Source organism: Boleophthalmus pectinirostris, unplaced genomic scaffold (assembly GCF_026225935.1).
Source record: "Boleophthalmus pectinirostris isolate CB_2022bp ecotype Guang Dong unplaced genomic scaffold, ASM2622593v1 HiC_scaffold_17, whole genome shotgun sequence".
Taxonomy (NCBI): Eukaryota; Metazoa; Chordata; class Actinopteri; order Gobiiformes; family Gobiidae; genus Boleophthalmus; species Boleophthalmus pectinirostris.
In genome coordinates this window covers 18,325,878-18,341,146 of record NW_026571115.1, presented here as the reverse complement: position 1 = coordinate 18,341,146, position 15,269 = coordinate 18,325,878, and the positions used below count along the sequence as shown (strand labels likewise).

Genomic DNA, 15,269 nt, shown 5'->3' with positions numbered 1-15,269 from the left:
TTGTTATTTTTGTTTCATGTTCTTGTACATCATTGTTTGAAAGACAAGAGCCATTGTCCTCTCTGAGTATTTGCTACAGTGTTTTGATAAAGGTGCACACAAAGAAGAATGTAGGCTATTACATGTTGAAGTCAATGGTGTTAAATCCGGCGAAATTTAAAAATAAGACCTTTGCATACGAAACATGCAGCAGCAGAGAATCAGACTGTGGCATGCTGCCTCATTGAAACCTACATAACAATGGGCTGCCGTGGCTTGGTCTTTTAACACCACAGGAATTTTCCACAAATAAGCAAAAAGGAACATGTTTTTACTGGGAAATAGCAGCTTATAGAAAAAAAAAAAAAAAAAAAAATATATATATATATATATATATATATATATATATATATATATATATATATATATATATATATATATATATATATATATATATATATATTTATTTATTTATTTATTTATTTTATTTTTTTAAGTTCTTGAGGCAAATTCAGGCAAACCTTTGTTTGCTAATTGTGTATGGTGGCATAAAAATGGGCTACTTAGGAAGAGGAACCAATGCATTTTTTATTTATTTTTTTATTGGAAAGAAAATAGTGTCCATAGAAACAGTGTTTGAACATTTATTCTGTGTTCAAAAGGCAGTGGGTGTCATTATGAAACAGTTCTGTGGTTAACTGATTTATTGACATTTATGACCCTCTAAAGTCAACTACCTTTTTTGAAAGGTTTATAAAAGGCACACAGACGAGGATACCCCCAGGACTAAATTGCATCAGGTAGGATTCAACATCATCCTTTAATCAATGATTTTTCTTAGAATCTTTTTGTCAGGTTTTTGGGTTCAGGCGCACACACATATGTGTCTAATAAACAGGTTTGAGCATGTGGGTGGCAAAATAAAGATTTGATATGTCAAGTTTGTTAAGTGTTTGTTTGTTTTGTTTTTAAATCTGGTATGGTGGCAGGCTGACATTTATGCTGATTATCTTCAAGGTTTCACTTGGGCGGGATCTTTCTTCGGAGCAGGTAACTGAGTGGGTGTAGCCGTTAAACCTGTAGAAACCTCTAGTAGTATATAAGCAAATGTGGCTAGAGATAACTCATTTGAGACTAGGCTGAAAGAGCAGCAGAGGTCATGTGTCTGAAAACAGGTTATCAGTGCAAATGCCTGCTGGAGGGTGATCCTTGTGAACCGTGCAGGATGACGAAGAAAGACAAGGAGGCAGAGGGGGCCCACCTGCCCGACACTGTGGGGGTCCCAGAACAGGCAGAGAGCACCTGTGAACCGGAATTCTCCCACTCCTCTGCTGTGGTCGCACACAAAGAACGGAGTCATTACTGGGGCTGGATGGGGTCTGGAATTATCTGTGTGAATGTCCTGCTTTTGGGCTGTGCTTTGGTCAGTGGCAGTGCCGACAAGGACATCAAAATCAGCACGACTCACCTGCAGATTTATCTCATTGTACTCCTCATCCTCACCACCGCATGGATGATTTACTATTCCGTCTATACAGCCAAGCAGGAACATGCAATTGTGTACCAGGACTCTCATGCAGGACCAATCTGGCTCAGAGGTAAATAAATTAAATACTTAAATATATCTACAGATGTATAGATTTTTTGTCTTAGCCACAAATGTTTTTTGTTGTAGGTGGTCTGGTCTGTTTTGGCATCCTAAGTTTCATCATGAATATTTTCAAGATTGCGAGCTACGTGGGGTACCTCCACTGTGATTCTGCAGTTAAAGTCGCCTTCCCTGTAGTTCAAATTGCATTTATAACCACACAGGTAAAATGATGTAATAGGTTAAGTAACCATTAAATGCATACAGCCACTATGTCCGTGAAGTTGACATCATGATGTTTGTTTCAGACTTACTTCATGTGGTTCCATGCCAAAGACTGTGTGCAGGTCCAGAAAAACGTATCACGGTAGGTCTTATCCTGTAATAAAAGCAAATATTGTGTTCATAATAGTTTATCATCTTTTTTTTTCTCATTTTTGTTTCAGTTGTGGAATAATGATTACGCTTTCCACAAACCTAGTCATGTGGATGGCATTAGTTACAGAGGAATCTCTTCATCAAACATCATTTCCTGACTATGCAGTCAACAAAACCAAATATAGCGGCCGAAGTTCTTACATTTCCAAAGGTATTCAATCAGAACACATACAATACAATACACATTTTGAAATGATTATAAAAAACTGTTATCTTTCTCTTCTGCAACAGCGAGCTACGGTGATGACACATGCACATGCAGCCACACATCTTGCAGTGTCTTTAAGGAGGCATACTACTACTTATACCCCTTTAACATTGAGTACAGCCTCTTCGCTTCAGCTATGGCCTATATTATGTGGAAAAATGTTGCACGAGTAGCAGATGAGCATAGCCACCACCATTTCAAATTCCATTTCAAAGAAGTTATTTTTGGCCCAGTTGCAGGGGTACTGATAGTTGTCGCAGGCATAGCCACATTTATTATATATGAGATGGAAATGAAAATTGACAGTTATGATGATGATGATTCAAAGAATGACCATGCACTAATGATTCACTTTGTAATGAACATTGTGATAGTTACACTGATGTCCCTCGCAAGTGGTCTAGGTTGTGGCATTTTTAAACTGCACCATAAGGACCATGTATCAGAGAAGAACCCAACACGAAGTCTAGATGTTGGGCTGCTAGTTGGTGCATCACTAGGTCAATTCATCATTAGTTACTTCAGCATTGTAGCAATGGTAGCCACAGGGGCAAGTGGTCACCTGAACAAACTCAATCTGGCTTGGGCGATAATTATGATTATCCAACTCAGCCTCCAAAACTTCTTTATAATCGAAGGACTGCACCGGGAGCCACACCATGAGATCCATCCTGTTAGAATCGTCACAAACCCATATCTAAAAGAGAAAGAGGAATCCGTAGGATCAGAATTGGACCAAAGGATGCCTTCTGAAATTGTCCTGCATGAACACGCCCCTGAGCACAAGCACAAAATGTCATGGAAGAGAAGAATTGTGAAGGAAGTCTGTGCCTTTTTGCTTCTGGGCAACATCATTGTAAGTACCATTTTACACATCTTACTATTAACATATTTCACAAACAGTATTCTTAAAAGTGTTTATTTTTTGCAGCTATGGATCATGCCTGCCTTTGGTGCTCGTCCTCAGTTTGACCATGACACGGAAGTGAATTTCTACAATTTCAGCATGTGGGCAGCCATAGTTAATATTGGACTTCCTTTTGGCATCTTTTACAGAATGCATTCAGTTGCGAGTTTGTTTGAAGTGCTTCTGTGTTCATAAAGGTGCAAAAGTATAGGATATGTGTGTGCGTATGTGCATGTTCGGTCAATGAAATATATACTATTAAGCTATTTTGTAAAATATTGTATTATAGTTTCTATTTAGAAGTGTTTTCAGCATTTGATGTGATCTGTATATCATATATCTGTTCATGTATATTGTATTTAAAATGAACTGAACTTGAAATCACAGTGTCCTTTGATATTTTTCTTAATTATTTTTAAGTATCCTTTTATGCTACTAAATATTACACATCCCTAGCAGTAGATGCCATGTTTGAAGATAATTGTGTAAGAACATGTCACTCAAGTTACGCAAGTTTGCCCCCTTCCCAGAATCTTGAGTTTTCTGCTGAAAAGAAACACAAAATTCCTGGCATTACTGACTGCTTCCCAGGAAAACATTATAAAGATTATATTGTTAATCAGCATCTTCAAGGTATTTTCTGGATTGAACAATGCTGTCATACTGGATTGCAAAATCCTAAATTGGCCCCAATGACCCGAACAAACATTGTCATGCTGTGTACACTACGGTAAAAGCAGTTTTGTAACCATAAAGTAATCACTCTTAATTCGAAATATTGGCTAATAAAAATGTCAACAATGTGGCTTAATATTTGGTTATAGTCGATCTACCTTTCCATTGATGCTCTTTACCTTTCATCATATTTTGGAGATCTCAAAGCTTTGAGATGGTTATTTCACATTACTGCAAAAATGACACATTCACTAGTTTGTCACCAGTAAACACGTGAAATAATGCACGTGCAAGGTTTTTACAACATCCTACCTACAACAGAGTTGTTCTGATAGTAGCTATTGCTTAATTTGTACATTTGGTTTGGTTGTAAAATGAGTCACTAGGTTTGTTTAAACCTTTTGTTATATAGTGTGAATGCGGAAACTTTAACAAAATATGATACAACGCAGGCAAATACCAAGCCAACTTACGGGGTCCTCCACACACCGCTTTGTTTACATCCACGTCACCCGGAAATACAGGTGTCTTCTCTCAAAATGATTAGACAGGTAAACGATAGTTTTTTCTCATAATTTTTTTTTAACTTACAGCCTATGATTACATTTATATTATCGTTTTACATTGCTAAAACATGTAGACTTTACTACAGCAGTGTATCTTGCACCTCTCACAAATATCATACTAACTGTGACTACATTACAGTACTCAGAGCCTCCACTTTTTGGTGAAGACGATGATGGCATTCACACAAGAAAGTCAAATATTAAGTGAGAAATCCTCTTGTGTTCGCTTTTAGAATAAATGTTAGCCCAACTAAAGTCTTCTTTGGTTTTTAGGCATCCCATGGTCTCATTCTTCCACCTGTTTTTTCGGACCAGTGCCATTCTTGTTTACTTAATGTGTGAATTCTTCAGCAGTCGCTTTATTGTTTGTATGGTGTCAATTATCCTCCTGCTGTCATGTGATTTTTGGACTGTCAAGGTATGTGACATAGAATGTAATGGACTTTGTTGTATTAATTTATATTTATTAGGTTATGTCATATTTTTAAATTTTATCTAGAATGTGTCTGGGAGACTGCTGGTTGGGCTGCGCTGGTGGAACCAAGTCGATGAAAATGGCAATAGTCACTGGATATTTGAGTCACGGAAGGTTTGTGATAGGATACACACTATGGTCAACCACATTTTTTATGTCAAGAACAGTCTCATACACCTCTTTACAAATTAAAAGGATAGCAAACCAATGCACAGATGGCAAGCTTTGTATTAGAACCCACACAACTGCTGGTTTTTGGAAATGATCATTTGGTCTTCATAGAAGAATTAGACCCACTTATTATTAGTGTGCATATCAACTATAAACCCTCTAGGTCTGAAAAAAAGAACCTAATAACATAGAATATCGGAAGACCAAATGAATCTCATTGGACTATAAACCCTGAATAGATATGCCACAATGACATCGATTGAGGAAACTGAGGAAAGCAACAAATAACAAAACTCTTATAAGGCATAAAAGTACGACTATGGCTACAAGAAAAAAAATTTATAGATACAAAAAACTTAACAAGTTAAGTCAACAAATGTACATCATGGATACACTAAGCAGCAGATGTTTTTGAATTGTATATGAATTGTGTTTTAATGTTTGTAATGTTGTGTATTAATTTGGCAGCCATTGGAAGTTGGTTGCAATTGTAGATAGAGAATTATATTGAGTAAAGAATAAAATTTTAAAGTGTATAATTATAAGGTCAAAACAATGGTTTTGCATGATATATTTATGGGCTTGTTCTGGTAAATCCAAACGCATTTCAGATCATTTAAGTTCTGTCACTCTGACTCAAAGTGATTATTAAATTTGAACTGAAACTAAAGTGAAATTTGCTTCAGTGGGATGTATACCATTATTTTACTCTACTTTTTTTTTAGCAGACACAAAGTCAGAGCACAATCTCTGGTGCTGAATCTCGTATTTTTTGGCTTGGTCTGACTGTGTGCCCTGTCTTCTGGATCTTGTTTTTCTTCAGCACTATCATCTCTCTTCAAATTAAATGGCTGGTCAGTACTAATGCTGTATTTGACCTATTTTATTACTTGATGACTCTCATTTTAAGTCTGTTGTCGCCCTGTAGGCCGTGGTAGTCATGGGTCTGGTTTTACAGTGGGCCAATTTGTATGGCTACCTGAGGTGTAAAGTCGGTGGGAGATCAGATCTGAAAGATATTGCTAAAGGCTACCTGGGAGCTCAGCTTTTTAAACAGGTATGTAGAGTAATGTCATTGTTGTTTAGTGTGGTGTGACATGTAATCAACATATTGTTTCTATCTATCTACTTATCTATCTAGGCAATGAAGACAACAGAGGAACCTTAAGATGAAATTTGGTACAGTCAAATTGTATTCTTTGCCATGGGCTTTGTAAACTGAATATATTGCTGGCTTTTGGGGGATTTATGGAGGCTACATGGTGAAAGTGAGATGTAATTGCTCTACACACACTGAGCCCATCTGTTAATCATAAATATGCCAAACCAAAAACAACTTAATGCAATATTTATCTGCATATTTTTAAAGAACTTAGCTGTTTAGTTTAGTTTGTCCAATGTTGTCAATAAAATCATAAAAGTTTAACTTGTACATTTTAAGTTTTAGTTTTATTGTATCTTTGTTTAATTTAAAAAATAAAATATTTATATTAAGCATTATTATAATAATACAAATATTAAAAACACTGTTACTGATTGATGTTTTCAGGTATGAGTATGCTGATCACATGCAGTAGCAGCAGTACAACGTCTTTCCACTAGGTGGTAGTAACACACTATCCATCAGACAATAACAAGATACAAGCGTATTTTATTTCCTGACTCAACTCAAAAATGAACGTAACATTTTACACGCAGCAATTTATTTGACACTTTTAACAAAATAATTATACTCACACTAGTGTTTAGCTTTTTTTCTTCACCCCATCTCTCTTCTTTAATGTAGTTAGAATATGTTCAGACACCAGATGGTAGAAGTTACAACTCCTTTACTCCCAGAAGTCGAAATGGTTGATAACACAAATGTGATTGACCATGACATAAGACATTCCAATAAAGTAAGCTATGCTCGAAACAAAGTAGATCCAGAAAAAAGATTTATCAAGGGCATCTGCAAGTCGCTCATATTTGTCACTTTCTTGTTTTTTTGCATCAAGAGCTTGTAGAAAGCTGACCACTTTCCTGAGCATCTGAATGTGTTCCTCTGCAGGCTCAGTGTGGAGAACACTGATGTCAGGCCTGGACTCTGGATGAGAACCAAAATAGAGTAGAATACAATTTTATTTCAAATCAGGGCAGTAGACAGTGGGGGACAAATGGGTCTGTTGTCTTGGGTCCCAGGGTTTTAGGAGCCCAGAATTGGACCCTTTTGTTATTAAATGTAGTTAATACGATTAACTGAGATTCAGGAGCAGGACCACGCCTCAGTCGCCCTCTCCTCTCACCAGCGAACCACAACTCGCCTCGACCACGCCTCTAATTTCCCAGAAGCCTATATGTAGCAACCTTTCCCATCATCCCAGTTTGTCTCGGCTAACTCGACCCCACCCTCCCATCCCCTATTTTGTCTTTTAGTCATAAGACCCCTACAAGGGGGGGTCCCGTTCTGGCTGGGCCAATTGTAGATTGAGACGGAGCCCCCACCCATAGTCTCAACCCAGCCATCTTTGCCTTGCTTCGTACATCATCAATAAACTTCTTCGCACTATGTCGTCGTTGGCGTGGTCCTAGCTAGTGAATTTATATTAGAGAGGGACCCATGTGAAGCTTCTTGCCCCAGGTCCCAAAATTTCTGTTGACGTAATATAAAGTTTATTTATGGACTAGTGCAGTTAAATAGAACTTAATTTTATATTTCCAACTTTATATTGTATGTGCAACAGTTTTTTTGTTTAGGAAGTGTGCTATATAAATAAAGTGTATTATTTTTACCTTCATCCTTCATCCCTGCATTTTCTTTCTGGAACCTTTTTGAAAAGCAGCAGAAGATAATTCCACCTTCTTTGGCCACACGTGTGAGAACCATAGACACGAGCATACTGAACACCAAGGTGATGAGACAAACACAGAAGTGGATCCCTGCAGCACAGTGTGATAAAAATATAAGATATGATATAACTTTGATCTCACAGTAGAGAGACAACTAATAAAAAAAAATAATAATCATGCAGATAGGAAGAAAAAAGTTAGATGCAATAAAAAAAGCAAATATAAAAATGTAAAAAAGCAAAAAATTAAGAATAATGTATAAGTAAAAGTAAGAGATGTGTATTGAGCTGTAAGAAAAGTATAAGATGTGTATTGTGCTGAAGATATCAGTTTAGGGTTGGGTTTAAATGGACAGTCATTTAATTATTAATTCATTCTAATTTGAATATGTTGTATTCAGCAAATAGCATTACTTATAAATGGACCAATAGAGATTCCATACTGATAACTGGACTGCATTGGCTGTCTCCGGGAAGCTCTCCATTCAGGATGATCAGGAACATGGTGAAGCTGAGCACCAAGGTGACTTTGAAAGAGTTGCGTTCACCGCCCTCTAGTGGCAATGCAACGCTTACTACATCAGCCATTATAATCAGAATACTGGGCAACATCAGAGTGATGAAGGGGTTATTCTGACGAATTCTCAGCTCCACCTGAAGATGAGAAAGATGTAATCCAGTCAGTGATGTCATTATTAGAGTCAAGTAAAAAAAAAAGAAAAAAGGGGAAGTGTAATGTAACACTTCAGCTTTTTCTGACACTCCAAATACCCCCTAACTTGGGTACAAGTGTATTTTGCTTTAAGAATGATATTAAAGTCCCCAATCCATCAAAACATTCTTAAAGATGTAAAAAGAAATATATATTATATTCAAATACTATTAAATTATATCTTCTTTTGAAACTTTACCAAGTACCCTATGATAAAAACCCCGTACCCCCGGTGTTCAAAACAGTGGTAAACTTTCTCTGCCTCTGGATCCAAACAAATCTGTTCTTTGATTCAGTACTTAAGTGTAAAAGTTGTAATAATTCAGTCTTACAATTGTTTTTCATTAGTTAAAAATACTTGTGCTGTAATGTGTTAACTTACTAAGATAAACTTTTTGTTTCCTCCTTTCTGATCAAGGTGAACATCTTCTGTTTGCCAGTCTCCATGTGCCCCATCTTTCATCTTGACTTCATCAAGTCTCATTTCTCCACCACATTCTAAAAATATAACATGAAAATACTTGTTGTGCATAGAATTAACCAAGTGTAATGTTGCTTCATCATACTTACTTTTACTGTTCCAGATATGGATGGCCACTGGACAAGCATCAGCAGCAAAAGGATAGTTAAAGAGGTTTACTTCACAGTTGACTTCGGTGTTCAGGATAATTTCATGTCTCATTCTGCCATCACTTAACACCTCAAGGTCTTTAGAGCTGGGCTGTGTTGTAATTGTTATTCTATAAGATATGAAATCAATGAGTTCATTTTATATTATACAAAAAATATTTGTGTCTTACTTACGCATTGGTGACATGAAGCTCAGGTGTCCACACACTATCTACTGGCACAGACACCTCCTCATACTGGTATAAGGAAGTGTTCCAGGACATCTCAGGATCTCTCCATTGCTGTGTTTCAACAAGGATCAATTTAACCATAAACCAAACAAGTATGTAATAGGAATAGTTATATATCATAATAAAAGTACTTACTAAGATTGCTTGCAGACGGCTAACCAGGCGAAGATTCTTTGTATCCTGTACAATGAGATATAGCTGAGGACTTTTCCATGATAAATTGTATCATTTTAAAAATATCTTTTCTAATTTTATTTCAGTAAAAAGTCTTATTTGAGTAAAATGGTTAAACCGGGTTAATTTGGCAATCTGAAATAGTGCAAACAAATAGTAACTTCCACTTTCAGGCATTTGTATGTATACCAACAGTCATATAACATCCTTTGCAATAGTTTAAGTTGGTTGATATTTTTTGTAGAAGTACTTACTACTGCCAGAGTTTGATATTCCAGAAGAGGTATTTCAATGATTACAGAGCAGTTTTCATACTGAGGCTGGGACTTCAGCTCTTTTTTAATCAACATTTGTGCCAGACATCGCCGTGTTGTACATACAGACTCTGCTCCTGAAATCACAAAGAAAAGTCAACAAAATGATTAAATGAGTAATTTCTAGTGAAATATCTGGATCCTCTCTTTACAATGTGAGAATACTTCCAAGTAAAAGTTTCAGTTTGTTTGAGCACATATTTGCCCTAAAAATTAACATTCATTTAATTTAAGTGAAACATCTACTACATTTCACAATCATTCATAGTTACCTCTCATCAAAAGCAGAACCATAAGGGCGGTATATATTTCCAAATTCATCGCTATCTGAATCACACTTAACTGTAAAACTTATCACTGCACCACCCCTGTCTCTCTCCTTCTGTCTGTTTTACCACTTAGGGTCAAGTTTAAAAAGACCAACCAGTGTGACGTTTACACTCTCCAAAACTGAATTCACATTCAGCAAAACTAGATGATCATAATTGCTGTGAAAACATCAGTGCATTTAATTAATTGTGTGTGTGGGCACCTGAGATCTGTGTAAACACAAGAACAAGATATGTATTGTGCCCACTGTGTGTTCACCTTGTTTAGTTTTGTGCAGAGTGGCTGATAATGCATTATAATGAACCATGAGGATTAAAAGAGTGCTCTCACGAACTGACATGCTGAGATGCAGGTGGCTGTTTCTTTAACGGGACCAGGGATTGCATTATCCATATATGTGCCCATAAAACTGTACAATGCATTAAATCAATTCATAATTTTTATTTATACCCATTTTTACATATCACATTTGCACTGTAATAAACAGAAAATTGTCTTTGTCCAATACTGTAATAACTAGATTCCTCTCATGTTGCAGCTTCTTGTACTACTAGAGTTACTTAAAGAACAGTTAGAAAGTATGGTGTGGATTTAAATTTATGCTAAAGTGATTGTTCTATATTATATATCCACTGACTAAAAAGTATAAAACAATATGAGACGAATGGGAAAAAGGCAACTATTTCCCTATATCCCCAAAACAAGTCAAAATAGGGGCACTAATAATAACATAAACAAAGCATTTGAAGTCACCTAAATAACCTAGATTTTTCTCAAACTCTATAAACTTACTTCTTTCTAACTTGTCCGTGACTTTTGACCCTTGTCGTCTTCCTGTCTTATTACGAGCAGGTCCTTAAACACACACAGACACATTCACAGACAACCTCATTATCACCCATTCATTGCAATAACACACAACAAAACTACAAATCCTCAGTAATTTCAAGCATTCACAAAGGATTTTTCCTGTAGCATCCTTCTGTAGCTGCATTGCCAGTCACATAAGGTAAAATCAATTAATCAATCAATAACTGTCTGAACAGTTTATGGACTGTGTCATAAAGTGTTTACATTTTTGTCTCAGATGAAACTTTCTGCTCACTTATCTCTCAAAGGAATGTTCTTACCTCATGTGTCGGACATCTTTGAAGAAAATAACAGATAATTATATTTTTGAATGTTATTTGCTACTGACCTCAATAAAACTGTCCCATTTTGTTATATAACACCAATAAAAGTGTTAAAATTTGTACGTACAACTGTGATCTAGACCTTATCTTAACTAAGTAAGTATTATTGCACAGATCAAAGAGGTTTCGCCATTTACCAAAAAAAAAAAAAGTACATTTCATATGGACAACAGCAAGTGGTCAAAACATGCTTGCGCCATATGACAGACCCACTATTACCTGGTTTGGTGTTTTGACCCAAGGGACCTTCAGAATATTCCACAGGTCATAAATTCCTGCTGATTGTCCAATAAGGACTCAAAGAGAGGTGACTGATATGAGAACCCAGTGAGACTTTATCTAAGAAACAAACCTCCCCAAGCTCACTTCACCTGTCTCAGAACCATAGGCAAGCGTTTTTCTGGAAGAGATCATAAGAAATAGACCAACAGATGGGATTTGGTGACACCTGATGCAAACTAGGTCAACACTGCAGGTAAGTCAAATTTGGTTACTTTCAATAGATTATGCATAAATATCATTTTCATTGTACTTTGAAAGAATATGCAGTATGTCTATATATGAAAAAGTCTGATGATTTTAAAATGTACTGAAAACATTTTGCTTAGTGTTGTTTTAAATATGGTATATAAAATGCTTACAAATGAAAAGCCATTATAAGTTATGAAAAACGCACATTAAATGAATATGAGGTTATCTTTCTACTAAAGATTATTCACCCAGAAAACGAATATAACTAATTGAGCAGTGTTAACATTAAGACAAGATAGACAGAAGAAGATAGTTTAATAAAACATACCTTTTAATGATCAAGTTGCCTTAACTTGTTTTTAACCTCGCAGTTAAGACCCACTGACACTGGTACATAATGAAATCTTTGTGTTTGCCTAGAGACACAAGCTAAAAATGCTTAGGGGTCATGCATGGCTGGGAATAAATTCATGAAATTTTGTTGACAAGTTACTGTTCACTCAACATGTGTGTCAATATACAACTACGAGAACATGGTGTCTGAAAAGGAAGGATATAAGACAATAAAAACAGGAGTTGTTCATAAAGTTCTAATTATAAACTGTCATAAAATGTGATAAACAAGTGGTATGTCTTTCATTATGGCAGTACAGCAATGAACAAAGTCCTGTCATGATCTGGTTTATCATAAGGAAGTGAATGCATATTGATCATGCATGTTTATGGTCACCACTGACTGAAGCCAGGAGAGAGAGGTACCTGCCTTTGGGACACTGTTAGATCATTGTTTATAAAAGGGCAAAGTTTGACGTTAACGGTAGCACTTGGAGGTGAAAGCTGTTTGTGGGATAATTATTAGCCGCACAAAGAATAAAAGAGATTAATAACTCTGTCACGAGATTGGCCTTGTGTCTAATTAACCGTAACAGGCCTTACCAGAAAGGGGCCGCTTCAATGCTCTTACCTATGTTACTGATTAAATTTTAAAGTAACATAAAAATGACACTTAAATTAATACATTTATCTCATCTCATTGTTTTGCAGGTGTGCAGGGAAAAAGTCTATTTTAATTTTTTACATGTCACATGCATACTGTAATTCCTCTCATATTTTAGCCACTTGCACCAATAGAGTTACTTAAAAAACAGCTGTAAAGTGCAGGCTGGGTTTATGCTAAAATTATTGTTATTCTATTCTACACATTTACCGACTTAAAAGTGTAATAATATGAAAGAAATGAGGGTCAGCAATTGTTTTTGAATAATTCTTACTTTGGTGTGCAGGTGTGCAGGGACATTTTTTTTTAATAGATGAAACATTCATCTGTCATCAAACAACTAATTTGATGGAAGATTTCCCGTTCAAAAGACATAATATAAGATATAATATATTTTATTTAAATAGTAGGTTGGTATGGAGCTAATTTTTCATCGTTCTAAAACCCATGAATTGGGCTTTACCATAAACAGTGTTTATAATGTCCTCTTATGAACTTTGAGTAAGTTGAGTATGAGTAAGTTGGTAGCTTCATAAACTAATGTTGTCTGGAGTATTTTTGCCTGTACAGCTGGGCTGCTACTACAACACAGTTTTCTGAAAAAGTTTATCTGAAAGTTCACAGACATATTTTCTTTGACATAGTTCAAAGTTTCATTCTTGCCTTCCATCTCCTTTGTCTTCTTAAGGGTACCAGGACAGGTCTGTTATGAAGATGCAGCCACTCAGAGAGGAAGCAGTCATTGAAACATCCTACACCAAACTGCACTATCTGGGAAAACTCCGAAACAAGCAAAAGCCTTTACGCTACATGCAAAAGGATGGAAGGTTCCCTGTGGACTTCCAAACTTCACTCAAGGGCTGGTGTCCATATCTCACAGACATTTTCACCACTTTGGTTGAGTGTCGCTGGAGGGGGATGTTCCTTATGTTTTCCTTGTCCTACATCCTCTCTTGGCTGTTCTTCGGGCTCTGCTATTGGCTCATTGCTCATGTGAATGGAGATGCCACCAAAGGAGATGACGATCTGTGTGTGTACAATGTCCGAGGATTCACTTCTGCCTTTTTGTTCTCAATGGAGACCCAGGCCACAATCGGCTACGGCTTTAGAGGTATGTCTGAAAACTGTATAGTGGCTATTATAGTGGTCACAATACAGGATGTTTTCAGCTGCCTTTTGGATACCATCATCATTGGTATCATCGTTGCAAAAATGGCTTCAGCACGCAAGAGGGCTCAGACTGTACGTTTCAGCAGCTGTGCAGTGGTCAACTTAAGAAATGGGGTGTTTTGTCTGTCATGGCGGCTTGGAGACTTCAGAGGAAATCACATAGTGGACGGAGTTGTTAAAGCACAGTTGGTCCGCCATGTTAAACAACCAATGGCGGGCTCATTGAGGATGGTGTACCAGAACATTGAAGTAGAGGAAAAAGAGGTGGTTCTGGTTACTCCTGCTACAATCATTCACAAAATTGATCATAACAGTCCACTTTATAGTTTGAGGAAAGATGATCTCCATGAGGAAGCCTTTGAAATAGTGGTTTGTTTCACGTACACAGGCGACTCCACTGGTATGCTCCATCAAACAAGGACGTCCTACACACCTTCAGACATCCGCTGGGGACAGAGGTTCCAGGAAATGCTCAAACTAGGAAAAAAGCATTACAATGTGGACTACGCACGGTTCAATGAGACAACATGGGTCCCAGTACCCATGATCAGCGCAGAGGAGTATGACAGAGGAAGGCCTTCACTGAACAACAACCAATCACGGCAGCAACTAAAAGCAATGACAAGTTCAACCAGTCCTGATATTATTGAAGAAGTTGTGCAGCAGACCTTTTTGTAGAATTAATTTAAACTGTTTTCACTGTAAATATGTGTATATGTGGGACAATTATTAATAATAAAATGTATTAATCTTCAAGTCTGATTTTTCTAATTAATTAATTTATTTATTTATTCACTCATTCATTTATTTTAGAAGTTCTATCGGCAAAGCACACAGATGTTTTTTTTTTTTTTTTTTTTTTTTTTTTTAATTTTAGCCCTACAGCCCCATCTTGTGTTGACAAAGTGCACAAATGGTTGCTATTCAACCACACATTAGGTTAGGCCTACCGCCTACATACAATATACAGGAAAAAGTAAGTTTGCCTACTTACGTGGGCCGCTCCAAAATAAAATAATTGCTGTTTTGTTGACTCGACGTGACCTGTTTAAATGCACACTAAATATCACCTAGCCGCTGAGTGAACGTTTTCAATGAATGCTCTGGGATGAAAGCCGCGGACACGCGCTGCAGCTCGCCATTGGTCAATGGCGCGTCAGAGGGGTTGGCAGAAGTACACGTGTTTTAAAAGTGTGTCGATGCAAGACCCCAA

General features: G+C 36.7%; 4 protein-coding genes across 5 annotated transcripts; 3 read left to right on the top strand and 1 right to left on the bottom strand.

Moving 5' to 3' along the window:
- Positions 1–1,092: 1,092 nt before the first annotated feature.
- On the top strand, positions 1,093–3,453 carry LOC110168511 (proton channel OTOP2-like). Its single transcript, XM_055152633.1, has 6 exons — positions 1,093–1,577; positions 1,655–1,791; positions 1,876–1,934; positions 2,014–2,156; positions 2,237–3,069; positions 3,145–3,453. The coding sequence occupies exons 1-6, from the start codon at positions 1,139–1,141 to the stop codon at positions 3,313–3,315; spliced, it is 1,782 nt and encodes a 593-aa protein (XP_055008608.1). The 5' UTR covers positions 1,093–1,138; the 3' UTR covers positions 3,316–3,453.
- A 670-nt stretch (positions 3,454–4,123) lies between these two features.
- zgc:112148 (uncharacterized protein LOC550424 homolog) lies at positions 4,124–6,433 on the top strand. Of its 2 annotated transcripts, none has more exons than XM_020935449.2 (7): positions 4,124–4,346; positions 4,501–4,565; positions 4,635–4,779; positions 4,861–4,950; positions 5,736–5,861; positions 5,936–6,064; positions 6,149–6,433. In XM_020935449.2, the coding sequence occupies exons 1-7, from the start codon at positions 4,335–4,337 to the stop codon at positions 6,173–6,175; spliced, it is 594 nt and encodes a 197-aa protein (XP_020791108.1). In that variant the 5' UTR covers positions 4,124–4,334; the 3' UTR covers positions 6,176–6,433. The 2 variants fall into 2 exon arrangements, with proteins under 2 accessions (XP_020791108.1, XP_020791100.1); XM_020935441.2 differs by having other exon boundaries at positions 4,125–4,346; positions 5,733–5,861.
- Positions 6,434–7,638: 1,205 nt separating this feature from the next.
- Positions 7,639–15,174, bottom strand: LOC110168519 (5-hydroxytryptamine receptor 3A-like). Its single transcript, XM_020933960.2, has 8 exons — positions 15,051–15,174; positions 9,836–9,972; positions 9,543–9,587; positions 9,352–9,458; positions 9,118–9,287; positions 8,930–9,045; positions 8,279–8,489; positions 7,639–7,926 (listed from the first exon to the last, which is right to left on the bottom strand). The coding sequence occupies exons 2-8, from the start codon at positions 9,929–9,931 to the stop codon at positions 7,697–7,699; spliced, it is 975 nt and encodes a 324-aa protein (XP_020789619.2). The 5' UTR covers positions 9,932–9,972; positions 15,051–15,174; the 3' UTR covers positions 7,639–7,696.
- LOC110168530 (inward rectifier potassium channel 16-like) lies at positions 13,601–14,734 on the top strand. Its single transcript, XM_020933970.2, has one exon. It carries the CDS (start codon positions 13,601–13,603, stop codon positions 14,732–14,734), a length of 1,134 nt encoding a protein of 377 aa, XP_020789629.1.
- Positions 15,175–15,269: the final 95 nt, after the last annotated feature.